The sequence below is a fragment of the Parastagonospora nodorum genome, assembly GCF_000146915.1.
Source record: "Parastagonospora nodorum SN15 chromosome Unknown scaffold_1, whole genome shotgun sequence".
In the NCBI taxonomy this organism is placed as follows: domain Eukaryota; kingdom Fungi; phylum Ascomycota; class Dothideomycetes; order Pleosporales; family Phaeosphaeriaceae; genus Parastagonospora; species Parastagonospora nodorum.
In genome coordinates, this window is record NW_001884549.1 from 679,674 (window position 1) to 697,158 (window position 17,485).

The following is a 17,485-nucleotide window of genomic DNA, read 5'->3' on the forward strand; positions in this document are numbered from 1 at the left end:
TACTGTGAAAGTTTGGGTAGGGAAGCAGGGGAAGTAGGTTGCTTGTGCCACAGCAGCCTGCGAAGCCGCGTGCATGCGTTGGATATTTGACCCACAGTCGCTGGTACGAAGGCTACAGCGAGTGGTGGCAGATAATAATAAGGACATGCTGTTCCATGTCTCTTCAGGTGCCGCTACCATTGTCGGTGCTTGGTGTCGATACTGGTTCAGACTTGAGTTGCGACGCGATTTCAGCCGCAGATCCCACTGAGCTACTTCTCCTCAATGCAGCCAACTCTTTTCTCAACTGCTCCATCTCTTGGTCTTTAGATTCAAGCATCCTGTCCTTCTCAGATACCTCTTGTTTCAGTTGCTTGATGTAGTCGATCGCACTTTCAACCTTGGCGGCCTTTGAGTTACTTGATTGTGCGGCGGAAGACTCGGGGCTCTTAGCGTCCGTGGCAGCAACAAGTGTCGAGGGTAGCAACGCTTGCATCTCCTGCAAGGCCATATTGATGCGGTTTCGTCGACCTTGTTCAGCAATCTTGTGGGAAGTGCGTTTTGAAGTCAAGTTGGTAGATAGTGAGGTCGGGTAAACGACACCAGGCACTGTGGTTCCATCCAGGATATTTTGATAATTGGATTTTGACGCCAAGAGAAGAGCGTGGGTGTTATCGGTGCCGCCTACCACATCATCAGCCTGATATCATTAAAGGAAAAGAGCTTCAACTTACCACTACCGCCATCGGGAAGTAAAGGCTTTATGCTGGGCGAGATCTTTGGCCTCAGTGCAGGACTAACAAGCGTCGAACATGTGCTGTTCCTCTTCTTCGCATTTCGGGCGAATTTGGGGTCACTTTTCTTGGTGTTGGTCGTTGAAAATGCTGGGCTCGTGGGAGTGGAGGCAGCATCAATCATGGGGCTCCTAGACATGGCTGCACCAGGCGTGCTAAGTGGATTCAGTTTCGGTGTTTTCCTTGCGGCCAAACGAGGGGTATCTTGATCTCCATCGTATATGACTGTATCCAGCCTGTCAAGAGCTGGTCGCTCTAGGGAAGCTTCCGGCAGAGTCAAATCCTCCATCATGGGCGGCGCCTCGAGAGAGTCGCTGAAGTTGGGGGACGGGTGTATGCGCATCAAGGAGGCGGGTGTGGCGGGCGTAGCACTCCCCTGACCGTTCATCTGGGCCATCATTGCGGGAGACTGCGTGAGAGACGTGGGCTTTGGCGGCGGAGGCATGTCTGATAACATAGGCTCGGGGGATATTGAGTCCGTCTCCGAGCCATCGCGACTGTGGGGCACGTCGAGACTACTGGAAGATGGACGGCCTCCTCGTGCCTCTTGCATGAGTTCAGTAACCTCCTTGGGCGGGATGAAGGACGAAACGGTCGCTTTCCGCCTTCCTGGTTTCACGATGGGGGATTGTCGCACACGGCCATTCGCATTCGCGGATCGCGGCGCATTCCTCTTGTTCGTACTTCTTAATCTGCGTCCCGTCTCCTGCTGCATCATGGCCGGTTCGCTCAACATGTCCATGTCGACGTCGACTGGTGAATGCCCAGTTGAGCTGCCTGAGGGGGTTGCGTGAGAATGCTGATGCGCATGTTGCTGGTTCTGCGCATTCAGTGCAGGGGACGTCAGAGGGCTGAAGTACGCTCCTGGCATAGTGAAGTCTGGTATCTGAAAGCGCGCATCGTGGGGCGTTACGGCTGGAGATACCAGTGGGGTGAAGCTCTGGCATCCAGTCAGTCACAAAGCTGCGGGTGCGGCAACAGTCCAACGTACCGTATCGTCCTTGCGCATGTGGTATCTCTGGTCGAAGAGAGCCTGCTGCGAGTCCATCTGGCGCATGTAGCGGTGCGGGTCGCCGTGCATCTCGATGCTATTGGGCGTGGGCGGTACGCCATTGTGAGGGCGGAAGATGTGGTCTTGGGCTTGAAATGCTGGAGTTCCGGCCTGGCTGAACTGGCCCAGCGAATAGTCGAAGGTGAAGCCATTCGCCGAGTGGCCGCCCATGTTGCCCTGCGGCTGTTGCCCGCCGTTGGCGCCATTGTGGTGATGCTGGGGAAGTTGGGCCACTTGGGTGGGGAAGTCGTGGAGAGCGCTGGGAATATCGGCGAGAGGTGCGGCGCCATTATAGTTGAATTCCGAGAGGTCGAGATCCAGGTTGTCGAAATCGACAAAGTCGCCAAAGTTCTGCTCGGTCGCGTCCATGTTACCAAATGGCTCCGCCGTCGTCCATGCCTGCCCGTTCATCTCGGCGGCTCCTAGGCAAATATCGTGCGCGAGGCTCGCGGCTGGCGTTGAGAAATCTTGCCCGTTGGTGGGGCGGGTCGAGTCCTGGTGTGGAATGGGCTGCGCTTTCCGTTTGGCCTATGCTGACGAGCGCGCAAGACGTGGTGCATTGAGCAGTCGCGCTCGATTGCAGTTGGGACAGGCAAATCCTCTCCCCGGAGAAGAGTGTCGTCAAGACGAGGACATGCAGCTGGAGGGATTCGGGTGGTGGGCTGCTGCGCCAATCCCACGGCATTACCTACCTCTTGGAACCTCCCGCGCGGCGTGCAAATGCTACTCCTAGGTAGGCGGGCTTCACGCGACAATTACCGACGCGCGACCCTCAGAAAGCTCTAGCATCACCTGCCAGGCCAGACCGCTCCGAGTCTGCGCCGTGTGACCTCGCTCTAGCGACTTCAACAGAAACCCCGTCAGCACCAGGCACCTTCATCGCATCGGAGCTGGAGACATCACATGCAACTGACTCGTGTAGGACACCCCACGCGGTTGAATTGAGCGTCTACCTACAGGCGCAGTCGCAGCGTCATGCCCGTCGGTAGATCATGTGCAGCGACTGCATGCGCAGCCAATACAAGCTCGCGAGACGCTGATGATCAAGTCGAGCATCTTGGTTGTATGTGACAGAGCCAATCGATCCAGCTCGCAGTCAACCGCCGTAAAACCAGAGACTCGGACTTGCATCTCACAGGATGCCGCGGCTGTTTGCAATCCCAGCATGCCCTCGCTCGTTCGCATGAGACAGGGAACGGCCAGTGCAGATCCCACGCCAGAATGGGTTAACCACCACTAAACATTCTCACCCTCTAACCGTACCTGCTTCTTTTGCAGCCGGAACATAAGCAGCTTGAATGCAATGGTGTGGCTTGAGGTGTACCTCGTTTACACGTCCAGCATGCCGATGGTTTCGTTCACTCGCTCCAGTAAATCGCAAGGTCAAAAAAGTCTTCGTTGGAAATTGTCAAGTCGTGCTCAATTTTCCGCAGGAAAGATTCCCGTACGGAAGGGTGTTCAGGAGAAAGGCCGCTCAGGGTCTCCAGTTGGAGAGAGCGGCCCACAGGTCAGTTGGAGAAGCGACGACGGCCCACAGAAACGCTTTTGGCGTTGGGATCAAAATATCGAAATCGTGCCCGGCATCACAGCACGCTCGTTGGAAACATACCAATCATCCACGATCGCGGTCATCTAGAAACCTTCTTCAGAGGGCAGAAAGAAGACCAAGGATCGAGTGCCCCTACGGTAGATCTCGTCGCCTCCGTCTGAAATACATATGTGGTCATCAATGGAATAATGATCGCTAGTAAGCTTCGGAAAGATTCGCTCGATGACAGCTGATCTCGGTGGCATTATGAAGCTGGGCCATCCTAGCACGCGAGCTCACCGTCAACAGCCGCAGAGAAGTCCGGCCTGCTCACCGCAACATGCTTCTTCGAACATTCTCTAGAGCCAGATCGGCTCAAAGGTAGGGCTGAACATGGCCCAACTTACCAGGCCCCAGCATCGTGACTTGGTACCGGTGTCGCTGAGACTTGGGTCAAATAATAGCATCTAGTGGTACTGTTTCTTTCAGCAAGTCTATCGAGAGCCACGATCACAATACCTTTGGCAACCTCGCGTAACAACAAGGGATATTAACCGTGTATAGAAATGCTCTATATCACTCTGATAGTCGCTCTCGCTTACGCGACCGCTTGTCCTACCTTGCGACTTTTGGTGTTCAACAGCTAGCGAGCATGCATACGGCTATATGCTCGCAGTGCTTCAATGCCGGCTTTTGGAGACGCCAGAAGCACTGCGCAGCGCGTGACTGACTACCAGAAGTAGCTCCATCAAGCACGAAAACACGAATGGTCCAACGTCCGCGATGAAGGAGCGCCCGAGTGCACGCACCACTATCCATGTGCAAGCCTTGCTCACTGATCATCGTTAACGGCCCCCCACAAAAGTTCGCATCCACCCATTCGGGAGCAATTGCGCCATACAAGGCTCGACGTTGGGTCAAAATACGTCTTCCGGAGCTTGAGCGACATGCCAATCGCATGCTGGACCACGTCGCAGCTGTCAAAATTCACGTTTGTGCGAGGCCAGGACTATTGAATGTCGCTTAATGAGGTGTGGGGAGCCATTTATTGGCTTCTCACGCCTTGATAATCTCTCGCGTCGGGAGCCGACCTTCCCGTTTGAGGTGCGTACGCCGTGTCAGACATCAACACAGGAAATGTCGGAACTGTTGGATCTGATCAGAACGCATTGCGGCCGCGCGAAATGTGATGAATTGGCTCGCGGTCGATCAAACATACACGTCACGATAAAAAAAACGCCGTGAAACTGCTTTAAGCTCGTGAAATTGGGAATAACCTAACCTGACCGAGGCCGACTGAATGCAAACAAGAAGAGAAAAGCCCACCTCAAAGCCCGCGCTGCATGCGTCGCTGTCTAGAGAGATACAGCTAGCATGGCGCCCTCATGCCCTAATATACACAAATGCTGGAAGTAACACACGTCCGGTCGTCCACATCAGATGTCCCAGGTAAGTGTCATGCAGCGCACCCTTGGGGTATTATCAACCTCTCGCGTCTCCAAAAAAGGTAAAATGAAACAGACTCTGCCGTGTTGAAAGGGCCCCGCAGAACGCCGTTTACTCAGACAGACATGACGCGTGCATCTCGTTTACATTACGATGCAGCAGCCGTTACTTTGCTGGGGGGCGTAAGGGTCCTCGCGCTTGTCAATCTGTTGGTCATGTTAGCATTGGCAAGACTCGTTGCATCCACGCGTGTTCAAGCATACCGTTCCCCATCGTGATGGTACCATCCAGTCCTTGGGCTCCTTGTCCGTGAATGCGATCAAACTTTAAGCACGTTAGTGGCTGCCCAATGGCTGTGGCAATGTTCAGGCGCAAACGTACTCAAGTGCTGCTTCTGACACCGGTATCCTGCGGCGCTCGAGATCCTCCCGCAGACGCTGGTTGAGCTCGGTGAGGCGGCGCAGCTTCAATTCGGCCATGCTCTGCTTCTTGCTCTTGCCGTCACCGCCCGTCCGTATCTCGTAGGGCGCGGCGACCATCATGGCGGGCATTTTGCGCGTCGGGAATTAGGGGAGACAGTAAGGAGCGTCGGCACCGGGTTCCTGCTGGATGCGACGTGTGGAGGGTGCTGGGAGGGCGTGTTTGCGGATGATGCGACTGCGGCTTCCGGCCGTAGCAGACAGAGCGCGGAGTGAGGCGAGAGAGGTAAAGGAGCGGACGGTCAAGCGGGTGTACCGGCCGCGGTGATTCAGCACGACGAGGGCAGAACTGCAACCGCGGGGGCGTTGGCGATGGGGTGCGTGAGGACGTGGATGGGTAAGCCAGGGAAGGAGCAAGGAGAGGTTGGAGGGTGCGAATGGGCTCGGGCGCCCTCCTTCGCCGAATGCGGAACTAGCCAATTTCCAAGGCTTGCTCCTCACCGCCGACGACAATGCGGAGCACAGCCAATTACTCTACTCGTCACACTGCACCTGGGGGAGGACAGGCCGTTGGAGTCTGCAAGCGAGCCTGTGTGCGACGACGAACATGTAATCCGGCTTCATCGTGCAGGCCGATCAATGTGCTGCTGATTGCTTTGGGCCGCACAGGTCACGGGACCCGGCGCCTCTCACGTCGAGCCAATCTCCATCCCTAGCTAGCCGACCATATGTCCATACCCGTGCCTATCTTAGAAAACATCTCAGAGTTCCTGGAGATATTCGCAGCTTCATGTTGCAGTTTCTGTCGACACTTGGACTATAGTAGCAGCAGCCTTGCCGTCCGTCGTTCTTCCAAGGTTCCCATTTTCATGGCATGGTAGTCACGGGACGCGCTCGCTTAGTCACCCCACTCCATGATCACCTTTTTTGACTTGCGTGACAACACCAGCCCAGCATAATTCCGCCCTACGCTGCGTCGCCCGCTCGCTCCCCAAGCCCCCCGCGACCCAAGCAGATCGGATCACGCATCCGCGACTGCCCAGCATGGCGCCTCCTCCGCACTCCAAGCCGGAGAACACGCTGTATGCCCCTCACCAAAGGCCGCCTGCATGGCAAACCACTGACATGCAAAAGTAAACGCGCCCAAGAACTCATCGGAGTCGAGCAGCAACAGGCTGCCCTCCAGCTCCTCCACGAACATGTCACCTCGAAGCGGACCCGTAACAGCCCCATCGCCTCCCTCGAGCCGGTCATGATCCTCTTCGTCGAACTCTGTGTCGATCTCCGCAAAGGCAAACTCGCGAAGGACGGTCTGTACCAGTACAAGAACACCGCGCAGAACACCAATGTCGGCACTATCGAGGTAGGACACGAGAGCATTGGAAGAATGGCAGGAACGGTGGCTAACAAAAGCAGCTTGTCTTCAAGCGCTTCATCGAACTCGCCGAGCAAAAGGTTACCGAAGCCCAGGCCAAGGCAGACGAGGTCCAGTCTACCCTCGAGACCTCAACACAAACCCAGAACATCGACGATCTTGAGGCGTCCGAGACCCCCGAGTCAATCCTCCTGTCCACAGTATCCGGCGAGCAGTCCCGCGACCGAACCGACCGCGCCATCGTTACACCCATGGCTGAAGTTCCTGTGGGAGACATATCGCACTGTTCTCGACATCTTCAAGAACAATGCTCGCCTCGAGCTCATGTACCAGTCGACCCGCCCACCAGGCATTCCAGTTCTGCTCCAAGTATGCCCGCAAGACCGAGTTCCGCCGTCTTTGCGAGCTTCTGCCGCAACCATTTGCAGAATGCTGCCAAGTTCTCGTCACAGATGCATGCCATCAACCTCTCGGACACCGGACACTCTGCAACGCCACCTTGATACCCCGCTTCCAGCAGCTGAATGTCGCGGTCGAGTTGGAGTTATGGCAGGAGGCTTTCCGCAGTGTCGAGGACATTCACACACTGCTCAGCTTGAGCAAGCGTCCTGCTAAGAATGTCATGATGGCCAACTACTTCGAGAAGCTCACCCGTATCTTCTTGGTTAGTGAGAACTACCTCTTCCACGCCGCGGCCTGGAGCAGATACTACAACCTCCTCCGCCAGTCTGCCGCTGCTGTGGCATCCGGACAGAGCCCAAAGAAGGACAACCCGGCCGTCACCGAGGCGGACATGACAAAGGCGGCTTCATTTGTCGTCCTGTCCGCTCTCGCCATACCCGTCATCAGCACATCTCGTTCCCGAGGAGCTCTGGTCGACGTCGACGAGGCACGCAAGAACAAGAACTCCCGCCTGACCAACCTCCTCGGCATGTCTCAGGCTCCTACCCGTGCTATTCTGTTCAAGGATGCTCTCAGTAAGGGTCTGCTTAAGCGTGTCCGCCCCGAGATCCGCGATCTCTACAACATCCTCGAAGTCGACTTCCACCCTCTCTCGATTTGCAAGAAGATCTCGCCAATTCTTGCACAGATCGGTGCTGATGAGGGCATGGAGAAGTACGTTGGCCCACTCCAGCAGGTCATCCTTACCCGTCTATTCCAGCAGTTGTCTCAGGTGTACGACTCGGTAGAGATCAAGTTCGTGCTCGAGCTTGCGCAATTCCCCGAGCCATTCCACGTTAGCAGTGGCACCATTGAGAAGTTCATCATGAACGGCTGCAAGAAGGGTGACTTGGCCATCCGAACCGACCATGCCACTGGTATCCTCACATTCGACTCGGACGTCTTCTCATCCGCCAAGGCCATGCACCCTGGCTCTGGCGCCGGCTCTGCCGAGACTGAGACCCGCTCTGTCCAGCGCCTGCAAAGCACACCTGCTGAGATTGTTCGGACTCAGCTCACCCGCCTAGCAAAATCTCTCTTTGTCACATGCCAATACGTTGATCCATCATTCAACGCCGACCGACACAGGGCGAAGGACGCTGCTCTTGCGCGTGCCAAGGAGGGTGCTGAGAAGGAGCACCAGGATATCCTTACTCGTCGTGATATCATCTCTCAGAAGAAGGAGGCTGCCTTGAAGGCCCAACAAGCCAAGGAGAATGAAGAGCAGACGAGGAAAATGATCCGCCAGCAACAGCAGAAGGAGGAGGAGTCGCGTCGTCTGGCAGAAGAGCAGAAGCAGCGTGCTGAAGCGCGCATCAAGCAGGAGCAGCAGCGAATCCAGCGAGAGGAGATGGCGAAGCAGATTGAGGAGCTCAAGAAGACTACCAAGGTTGATATCGACCTTCCAGAGGACCTTGCAGAAATCGACTCCACCCGCATCCGTATCCTCAAGCTCCAAGCTCTCGAGAAGGAAAAGGAACAACTTGGCGAGCAGCTCCGTATTGCCGGAAAGCGTATCGACCATCTCGAGCGAGCCTACCGTAAGGAGGAGGTTAAGCACTTAAAGGAGGACTACGAAAAGCAGATGGAGAGCGACAAGGCAGCATACGAGAAGGCCACTGCAGAGACGCTCAAGGAGGCCGAGGAGAAACACAAGGCAGACGTCGCACTCAAGCACCGTCTGTCGCGATTGGTACCAACCTACCAGGAGTTTGTTACCACTGTCAAGCAACAACGAAAGAACGAATTCGAGAAGCGTTCAAAGGCCGCTCAGAAAGAGCTCGAGAGCAAGAAGGCGGCACGCGTCAAGGAGTTCAGGGAGCGTTTCCTCCGTGAGAAACGGGAACGCGAAGAGGCAGAGCGCCGTCAAAGAGAAGAAGAAGAGCGCGAGCGCGAAGAAGCCGAGGCAAAGGCCAAGGCGGATGAGGAGAAGCGCGAAAGAATGCTCGAGGAGAAGGCGAAGAGGGACGAGGAGCGAAAGTCAGTATTACTACACACTCTTACCAACAGCCAACCTAACTTTTCACAGGGCTCTCGACGAAAAGGCACGCATCCAGCGCGAGCGCGAGGAAGCTGCAGAGGCCAAGCTGGCGGCAAAGAAGGCTGGCCGATTCGGCGCAGACCGTCCCATCTCGCGCGACGCACCTGCGGAGCCATCTTCAGCCGCTGCGCCACCTCGTATCGCCCTTCCAGGTGGTAAGATGACCTGGCGCGAACGTGAAGCCATGAAGGCTGCTGGTCAAACACCTCCTCCCGCTGCTGGTGCTGCACCAGCTCCTGCTGAGTCAGCCTCCCCAGCACCCCCTGCTGAGGCTGAAGCACCCAAGCGAGGCGGATATGTGCCACCTGCTCTGCGTGCAGCCGGTGGCGCAGCTCCTGGTGGAGGCTGGCGCGAGCGTGAGGCCAGCGGAAGTGGACGTGGGCCTCCTGCACGACCAGAGAGGACCGAGTCACCAGCTACCGGTGGCCGTTTCGAGGCTCCTTCCCGCCGGAGGTCGCAGCTTTGGCGACGACAGGAAAGCATCTCCAGCCTCAGGCGGTGGATACGTTCCCCCGTCTCGTCGTGGACAAGCAGATGGTGAAGAGCGCGAGTCTGCACCTCCGCCAGCGCAGGGTGCTAGTGATGGAAAATACAGGCCAGGTGCCTTCAGGCGTACCCCCGGTCAGTAGAGTGGTTGTATAGAGTTCGGTTTTCTTGGCACGACGTCTTCACGACTTAGGCAACGTCGGCTATGAATCTAGGGTGTGAGGAGTTTCTAGAGCTCCTTGGTCACCCGGTTATGGCAGTCACGAACATGCAACAAACAGTGTGTAGTCTTTCAATGGCATTTCAATCTTCCAAAGCTTCCATCAGCATCTCCTGCTTGTTAAGTCTATGGCTCAGCATCATGCATGTCCCTCTTGAACCTCTCCATGCATCTTTGCTTCGTCTGCTTCCAGTCGACATGAGGCTTTGGATACCCGAGTTTCTCAAATTCCGCCTTGCTCAATCTCGCATACGGGGCAAACACCGCTTTCCCTTGCACGTCCTTGAGCTCTGGCACCCATTTCCTGATGTAATCACCATCAGGATCGTTTCTCTCCGCCTGGCTTACAGGATTGAACACCGTATAGCTCGGCTCCCAGCCCTGCGTGTTATTACTCAAGTCCCAATCAATCAGCGTCTCCGCAAAGTACCGCTCCCCTCTGCGATAGTCAAGCAAGAGATTACAATACAAATAAGACGACACATTCATCCTGAGGCGATTATGCATGTACGCCTCATGATTCAACTGCCGCATCCCCGCATCGATAAACGGCTCCCCCGTCTCTCCTTTATACCACTTCTCCCACCCTTCCTCGTCGTCTTCCCACTGCACAAAGTCGAATTTGAGATTCTGCGGCATGTTCATGCTGGTATGCGGCGTCGTCAGCGTCGTCTGGCGGTACAGCTCGCGAAACACAATTTCCCGGACCCAGCCGTAGACGCCCGGGCGCGCACTGGATTCGGTGAAATCGGTGCTGCCGTGGTTGTAGTCGGCGACTTTTTGCAGGGCCGAGCGCACGCTGAACATGCCTGCGCTGAAGTAGGCAGACAGGCGCGATGTGCTGTCTTTAGCGGGGTTGGAACGTGTGGCGGCGTAGGAGTCGATGGTCTTGAGGAAGGCGTCCATGCGCTTGGATGCGGCGGCGTGGCCGGCGGGCCAGAGTTTCCGGATGCGTTTCTTTTCTTCGTCGGAGGAGAATTGCTTGTCGGCAGCGGGCTTGGGGGCGGGGGTGTCGAAGAGGTCTTTGAGTTCCTTCTTCATTGAGGAAGGGTTTGCGGCGGGTGCGGGTGAGGTGTCGAGGAGTTCGGGTTGTTCTTTTAAGATGGCGAGCCATTGTTTGTGGTAGGGCGTGAAGACTTTCATGGGCTTGCCAGCTCCTGTCAGCATAGTGCCAGGCTCGATGACGGTCTGATCGTGGTGTAGTGACACTTGGATACCTCCGCCAACCTGTTTTACGAGCTTGATGTCCCGGCGCAGTTCATCGATTTCGTATTCGTAATTACCGAAGACGTGCGAGACCTTTTGCCCCTTTAACCACTCAATCACAGTGGGCACGATCTTCTTGCGGTCTTCGCATTCCAGGAAAACCAAGGGAATGTTGAGATCTTTGAGTTCCTTTTGCATGATCTTCAAGCCCTCGCACATGAAGTCGACACGGGCTGGACTTGTGCCATGCCATGATTCGTCTGCTGCGCAGTTGACGTACACACCTACGAGAGGCTTCTTCTTGCTTTGCGCAAGTTCTGATGCATGGTGTAGTGCGGTGTTGTCTTGGATGCGAAGGTCTTTCGGGTGAAACCAATGTGCGACTTTTGTTACTTCTTTGACCTCCTCTTGCGCTCCTAAGGCTTCTTGGAGCTGATCGAAGGGGAGGTTCTCGTCGACTTGTTTTGCGCGTTTTGTAGTAGTATGTCCGAGTTCAGAGCGCTCGTAGCTTGTTCTTTTCGACATGGTGCCCTGGTGCGAGGTGGTTTGCAACACTTTCGTGGCAGGTTTCTTCGACGCGGTCTTGCTTTGTTGTGTCGCGTGCTTCGCAGTTCGGATTGGTGTGCTTTGTAGCTTCACCAGAGTAATCGCACTTGGTCTACTATTCGCGTATGTCACAGCACGAGAAGTGAGAAAGCTTCTGACGGAAAGCATGGAGAAATATCGCGCGAAGCCATGGCTAATCAGGCCTTTGTACCTAATTGCAGCTCAAACTTGGGACCACATAATCGGAGTGGTGACGTCGGCGGACAAGCGTACTAGATCCGATCTGGGCGATACCATGATGTCTGGCCGCCATCAAACCCAATCAGTCGAGTCCCATTTCGTGGTTTCAGATCTAAGATCTCGGGATCGTCTGGGACCTCAGATCGTACCTGGGTTCATGCAAGTGTTTGGTAGTCCGGCTGACTTGGTAGGACCGCTTTGTGCATGCGGGAACCAGGGGAGCGGGTGACGGCGGTATCTACGTACTGTAAAGGCACGTGAGCTTGCCGTTGCTGAGCAAATTTCCGTTTCGCATATTAAACCGCCCACCAACGCCATTGTGCAATAATTGCATATGCAAAGTTGCTGGAGTTGGAGGATGGGATGCGAAGAGGCTCAGGGCGCCAGTCCTGACATCATCGCACTTCACACGTGATCGCTTCATCTCGTCTTCGCTTCGGGGTGTCAAGGACGTTCTTCCGTTCTTCCAAGATTCCCTCGTTCCCCATCGGCACCGCATCCGTGGACGCTGGGCTCCAAGAAAATCTTCATTACCTCGTCCCGCATCTTCTCCGGAACAATGACCAATGATGGTGGGGGCCGAGATGCACACAGCATGCTGCAATGTTGCGGCGTTCACACCCACGCTGCAGGCCAAGGAGCCAAGGAAGGCTTGCGGGGAGGCCGGTGAATATAGCGTACCACAGCCAATAATAAGGGTTCATCTGTTCACGTTGTGCCAAGCCCATTTCCCACATCCTTCCACGAGCGTGGAAAACGTGCAGTTCATGCCTGATGAGGCAGCTCCTCCAGAAAAATCATGATGGCAGTGGCTCGTGGCGCGGACCAGACCAGTGGATTTCGGTCTTGCCCAGGTACTTGGGGCGTTGATCTCGAGCAGTAAGAGTGCGTTGTTATTGCACGCGGACGCTAGGTCGACGGCTGAACGCAGCAGTCGACCCAGTACGTTGAACAGGAATATACTGCAGGGATACCAGTGGACCCCAGTCTGTGGGTACTTGCGGGCTGCCTTACTGGTGATGGAGCTTGTATGCAGGTCCAGGTAGCTGTGCAAGCTTATAAAGTCTAGGGTCAGCTTCCCGAATTTTTAGGTGTCATCGCACCTTTGAGAGCCTTGCGTGTAAATCATCCTCTCAATAGCGTCCAGCATGAAGTGCTTCTGCTCAATTGCTGCTGTTGCGGCCCTCGCGGCAGGCGTCTCTGCGCAGACTTTCCGTCGCCTGGGAGCTTGCCCAACGCTCGGTATGCGGTCAATTGACTTCGATCCTCGAATTGCATGCTAACAAAACTACAGGCTGCGTTTTCCCGCCTGACCAGTAAGCGACACAAATTTGAGAAGCTGCTTGTAGCTTCTTTCGAGCTCTTGAAGCTTCCAGGCCAAATACTAATCAACTATCTTTAGGGCCGACTTTTTGGCTGGACAGTTCTTCGATGTTCGTCTCGAGGTCCACCAGCCAAGGAACGGATCTGAATTCATTGGACTCCCCTTGGACGAGCGCTTCACATTCACCGTCGCTAAGAAGGGTGCTGCCGCCAAGCCCGCCACTGAATACTTCAAGCTCGAGGAGCCTGAATTGGAGAAATGGAACTTCACTTTCTATGAGGGTAGGTTAAAATTGACATTGCAGGATCAAGGGCGTAGGCTAACTCTGTACAAGATCTTTTCGCCCGCGACGCTAAGAAGCCAACTCTGGTCAACGTTGCCGCAAAAGCCTACCGTCGCGTGGCTCTCTACGAGCCTGGAGAGTACACCGCGACCCTCAACTACAACAACGGCAGCAAGACCGAGGCCACATGGAATGTTCGCTCTCTTGAGCAGGAGCGCAAGGCCAAGAACATCATCCTCTTCATTGGCGATGGTATGACTACAAACATGATCACGGCCGCACGCCTGATCGGACACAAGACCATCAACGGAAAGTACCAGACCACCATGGCCATGGACAAGTTCCCCGTGCTTGGTCACCAGATGACCCACTCCATTGACAGCTTCATCACCGATTCTGCCAACTCCGCCGCTGCGCTTAACACTGGACACAAGAGCACTGTCAACTGCTTGAACGTCTATGCCGACTCTAGCCCCAGCCCATACGATGATCCGAAGGTCGAGACCATTGCTGAGATGTTCCACCGTCTCACTGGTGGACACATCGGAATCGTTTCTACTGCCTTCATTGCTGATGCAACTCCCGCTGCCTTGGTTGCTCACACCCGAGCCAGATCTACCTACGGACAAATCGTGGACACTTTCCTTAACGGTCTCCAGAATTACACTTGGACAAATGTTCCAATTGATGTCATTTTTGGTGGTGGTGCGGAGCAATTCTACCCTCCTTCGCTCGGTGGTGTTACCTACCAGAACAAGGTATGAAACCACTGAATTTGTGATGATATATCTTACTGACATTTACCCTAGGATTACTATGCAGAGTTTGCGAAGAAAGACTACCAGATTGTCCTGAACCGTACTTCCATGCTGAGCGCTCCCAACACAGAGAAGACTCTTGGTATGTTTTCGACCTCCAACATGGCCAAGTGGCTCGATCGCAATGTCTACCGCCAGAACTTGAACAAGACTCTTTCTCCCACTGGTGACAAGACCCCTGCTCTTGATCAGCCAGGCCTCAAGGACATGACCCTCAAGGCCATTGACATCCTCGAGGCTCGCTCCGGCAAGGAGGGTTGGTTCTTGATGTCTGAGGCCGCAAGTATCGATAAGATGATGCACGTCCTTGACTACGACCGTGCTCTTGGTGAGCTCCTCGAGCTCGACGACACCATCAAGGCTACCATTGCCCACCTGAACAGCACCGACTGTCTCAAGGAGACTCTCATCCTCGTCACAGCTGACCACGGTCACGGTTTCGACGTCATGGGTTCAGTCGACACCCACTACCTCGCTGCTCAGAATGTCGACCGCAAGAAGCGCGACGCAATCGGCACCTACGAGCAGTCCGGTCTCTCCCAGTACATCAACACCGGCAACCTTACCTACACTGACAGCAACTTCCCCTCAAACTGGGACCCCCGCTACACCCTTTTCCAGGGTTTAATGGCCGACCCTGACCGCCGCGAGAACTGGTCCGTAAAGAAGAACGGCCCTCGCACGCCTGCTAGGGCCGCGAACGGCTCCAGCGACTATTACGCCAACCCAACTGACTCCCCTGGAGGCATTCTGCTTAACGGTACTCTTCCTGTCGAGAACGACCAAGGTGTTCACTCACTCACTGACGTGCCTGTCTTTGCCATGGGCCCATGTGCGAGCAAATTTGGAGGGGTTTACAACAGCCCGGACATCTTCTTCCAGATGGCGGAGTGTTTTGGTCTTGCCCGTAGTTCTCCTCCCAAGAACGGGACAGCTTAGATCGAGTGGTTGGTGATGAATGACGAAAAACGATGAAGTAGCTTATACACATTGCGTAGAAGTAGTAATGAATGTTTAATGGGATATTTATTTGCCTTGCGGCGGTTTGATATTGATGTCAGCAGCTTGTGGTATTGCCGCGTCGTGCTCAGATACGATAGAGCCTGGAGGGCTTCACCGATGCCAGCACCAGCAACTGCAATTTCAAAGGCCTGTGTATATCTTCAGCACGCATGATAACAAAACAATTAGCAACTAAAACGTGCATAAGGTCTTTCAAGTCGCAATATAAGTCGGTTGTAAGTAATGCAACAAGACTATTATATTTGCGTAGAGGTCAAGAACCAACTGCACAAAATAGCAGCGAGCAACTCCGGTAACATCTGCAAATTTAGGATGGTAGACGGGAGTACATATCTCTGCAGTGTAATACAGTAAAATTCTTTGCGTTGCCATATAAGAACGCAACGTACGCCTCTTTGTGTCTTAGCGCCGCCCTGCATCTCGCTCCCCACCCAACTTCCAAGTCTTTACATCACCACACCGGCCTTTCCCACCTCTGCGACCGCGAACAAGTGTTCCGTCCATGATGCGACGTGCGTTCATTTGTCCATTGTCAGAGAATCGTAAAATTAGATTGGCACGCCATGTCTCAAAGCAACAAACCCCTCACACCACCATTCGAAAGCTTCTAGCGTACGCGTCGCGTCTTCCATCAAGCTTCCAGTGCCTACATGTATATTCGAATCCTAGGTTCGAAATACATTAAGACTTGGGAACGATGCTTGTTCGTGCTTGGCTTGGTCGCATGAACGATGTTCCCTCGAAACGTTCACCGGACCCCTGGCCAAAGATTTACATGAAACAGACACTGTATCTGGCTGCAGTACGCAGCGCAGGACCTGCCTGACCACAGTGTCTTCTAAGGGGAGTCGAGAACCAACTCAGCACCACCGGGACAAGCCCGAAAGTCTGAGAAAAATGAGGAACTCGCCTCCACCTATGTGTTGGTCCGCGATCAATTGTAATCTAGTGTATATTTGGCCGGGGCTTACCTTCCCCACATCTTCAGCGACCCATGTAATTTAACGGATCCAGCGTTTCTGCCAAAGTGCTTTCCCAATTTATCCAATTTGGCGATAGAAGCCGTACCTCCGATCTGCGAATTGAGTACCACAAAGTCGCAACAGATGACCAAACACTGTCAACACTATACCTATAGTGGCGACGGAGAAGCAAAAGCCTGGGCGGCCAACCCAAGCAAGCTTAAGCAGCAATAAGACATGGAGAGCGCTATGCCTCAGCTTCGGGTGTGCTTGGTGACGCTCGAGTGTATAAATATAGAGATAGCTCCCATCGTCAATCAGCAGCATCAAACTTGCAATCACAATCATGTTCGGACAAACCGCTATTCTCACCGCCGCGCTCGCCCTCGCACCCGCCGCCATTGCCCAGGTATCTGAGGGCTTCGAGAGTGGATGGGATCAGACTGCGTGGCCCACATATGCTCCAGACTGTAACCAGGGTGGCAAAGTTACTCTGGACACCACAACAGCGCATACCGGAAAGAACTCTATCCGCGTTGATGGAGCTGGAGGATATTGCGGTCACATCTTCGTTGGTACTTCCAAGGTCCCTAGCGGCGATGTTTACGTCAGGACGTGGTTGTACGTATTTGATGAGTGGGCATTAGAGGCCTTGCTGACTTCGCATCCAGGAAAGCCTCCAAGGCCTTCACAGACTCTCACGTCTCCTTCATTACCATGGATGATTCGTAAGCCCTACCACTCTTTGATACATTCAGACACGCTCAACGTTTCTAACTTTCTTGACAGTGCTCAAGCGAAAGGAAAGCATCTCCGTATCGGTGGTCAATCCAAGATCTTGATGTACAACCGTGAGAGTGATGACGCTACATTGCCCGACCTTTCTCCCCAGGGTATCGCAGCCTCAACGGCACTTCCCGCCAACACCTGGACCTGCTTCGAGTACCATCTCGGCACTGACGGCTCCATCGAGACCTGGCTCAACAACGCCACCGTTGCGGGCCTCACCTCCAAGCCTGGTGTTTCAAACCCTAACGCGGCACAGTGGCAGAGGAGTACCGTCAAGCCGAAGATTACGAACGTGAACTTTGGGTGGGAGTCATACGGAGGCGACACTAACACCTTCTGGTACGACGACATTGTCGTCAGCGCTAGCCGTGTTGGCTGCTAGATGCCTCTGATGAGGTGCAATTCTTGTACATATTTTGCGGTAACATAAGCCAATATACATAACGAAGCATGATGGTCGCCTGCAAATTATTGTGTCAATCTTGAGTTCAATTGATACATTTGTATCTGTCCG

General features: G+C 54.5%; 6 protein-coding genes across 6 annotated transcripts; 3 read left to right on the forward strand and 3 right to left on the reverse strand.

Moving 5' to 3' along the window:
• Positions 1-163: 163 nt before the first annotated feature.
• SNOG_00287 (hypothetical protein) lies at positions 164-2,235 on the reverse strand (the record flags this gene model as incomplete). The annotated part of the gene is made up of 3 exons (XM_001790926.1): positions 164-663; positions 969-1,659; positions 1,765-2,235. 3 exons carry the CDS (start codon positions 2,233-2,235, stop codon positions 164-166), a joined length of 1,662 nt encoding a protein of 553 aa, XP_001790978.1.
• Positions 2,236-4,599: 2,364 nt separating this feature from the next.
• Positions 4,600-5,598, reverse strand: SNOG_00288 (hypothetical protein). Its single transcript, XM_001790927.1, has 3 exons — positions 5,180-5,598; positions 5,062-5,122; positions 4,600-5,004 (listed from the first exon to the last, which is right to left on the reverse strand). The coding sequence occupies exons 1-3, from the start codon at positions 5,347-5,349 to the stop codon at positions 4,942-4,944; spliced, it is 294 nt and encodes a 97-aa protein (XP_001790979.1). The 5' UTR covers positions 5,350-5,598; the 3' UTR covers positions 4,600-4,941.
• Positions 5,599-6,301: 703 nt separating this feature from the next.
• On the forward strand, positions 6,302-9,703 carry SNOG_00290 (hypothetical protein; the record flags this gene model as incomplete). Its single annotated transcript, XM_001790928.1, is given in 5 exon segments — positions 6,302-6,580; positions 6,634-6,858; positions 6,942-9,013; positions 9,063-9,430; positions 9,447-9,703. The coding sequence occupies 5 exon segments, from the start codon at positions 6,302-6,304 to the stop codon at positions 9,701-9,703; spliced, it is 3,201 nt and encodes a 1,066-aa protein (XP_001790980.1).
• A 203-nt stretch (positions 9,704-9,906) lies between these two features.
• On the reverse strand, positions 9,907-11,511 carry SNOG_00291 (hypothetical protein; the record flags this gene model as incomplete). Its single annotated transcript, XM_001790929.1, has 1 exon — positions 9,907-11,511. One exon carries the CDS (start codon positions 11,509-11,511, stop codon positions 9,907-9,909), a length of 1,605 nt encoding a protein of 534 aa, XP_001790981.1.
• A 1,409-nt stretch (positions 11,512-12,920) lies between these two features.
• Positions 12,921-15,136, forward strand: SNOG_00292 (hypothetical protein; the record flags this gene model as incomplete). Its single annotated transcript, XM_001790930.1, has 4 exons — positions 12,921-13,014; positions 13,180-13,377; positions 13,431-14,137; positions 14,189-15,136. The coding sequence occupies 4 exons, from the start codon at positions 12,921-12,923 to the stop codon at positions 15,134-15,136; spliced, it is 1,947 nt and encodes a 648-aa protein (XP_001790982.1).
• Positions 15,137-16,528: 1,392 nt separating this feature from the next.
• SNOG_00293 (hypothetical protein) lies at positions 16,529-17,353 on the forward strand (the record flags this gene model as incomplete). Its single annotated transcript, XM_001790931.1, has 3 exons — positions 16,529-16,803; positions 16,830-16,910; positions 16,972-17,353. 3 exons carry the CDS (start codon positions 16,529-16,531, stop codon positions 17,351-17,353), a joined length of 738 nt encoding a protein of 245 aa, XP_001790983.1.
• Between the last annotated feature and the right edge of the window lie 132 nt (positions 17,354-17,485).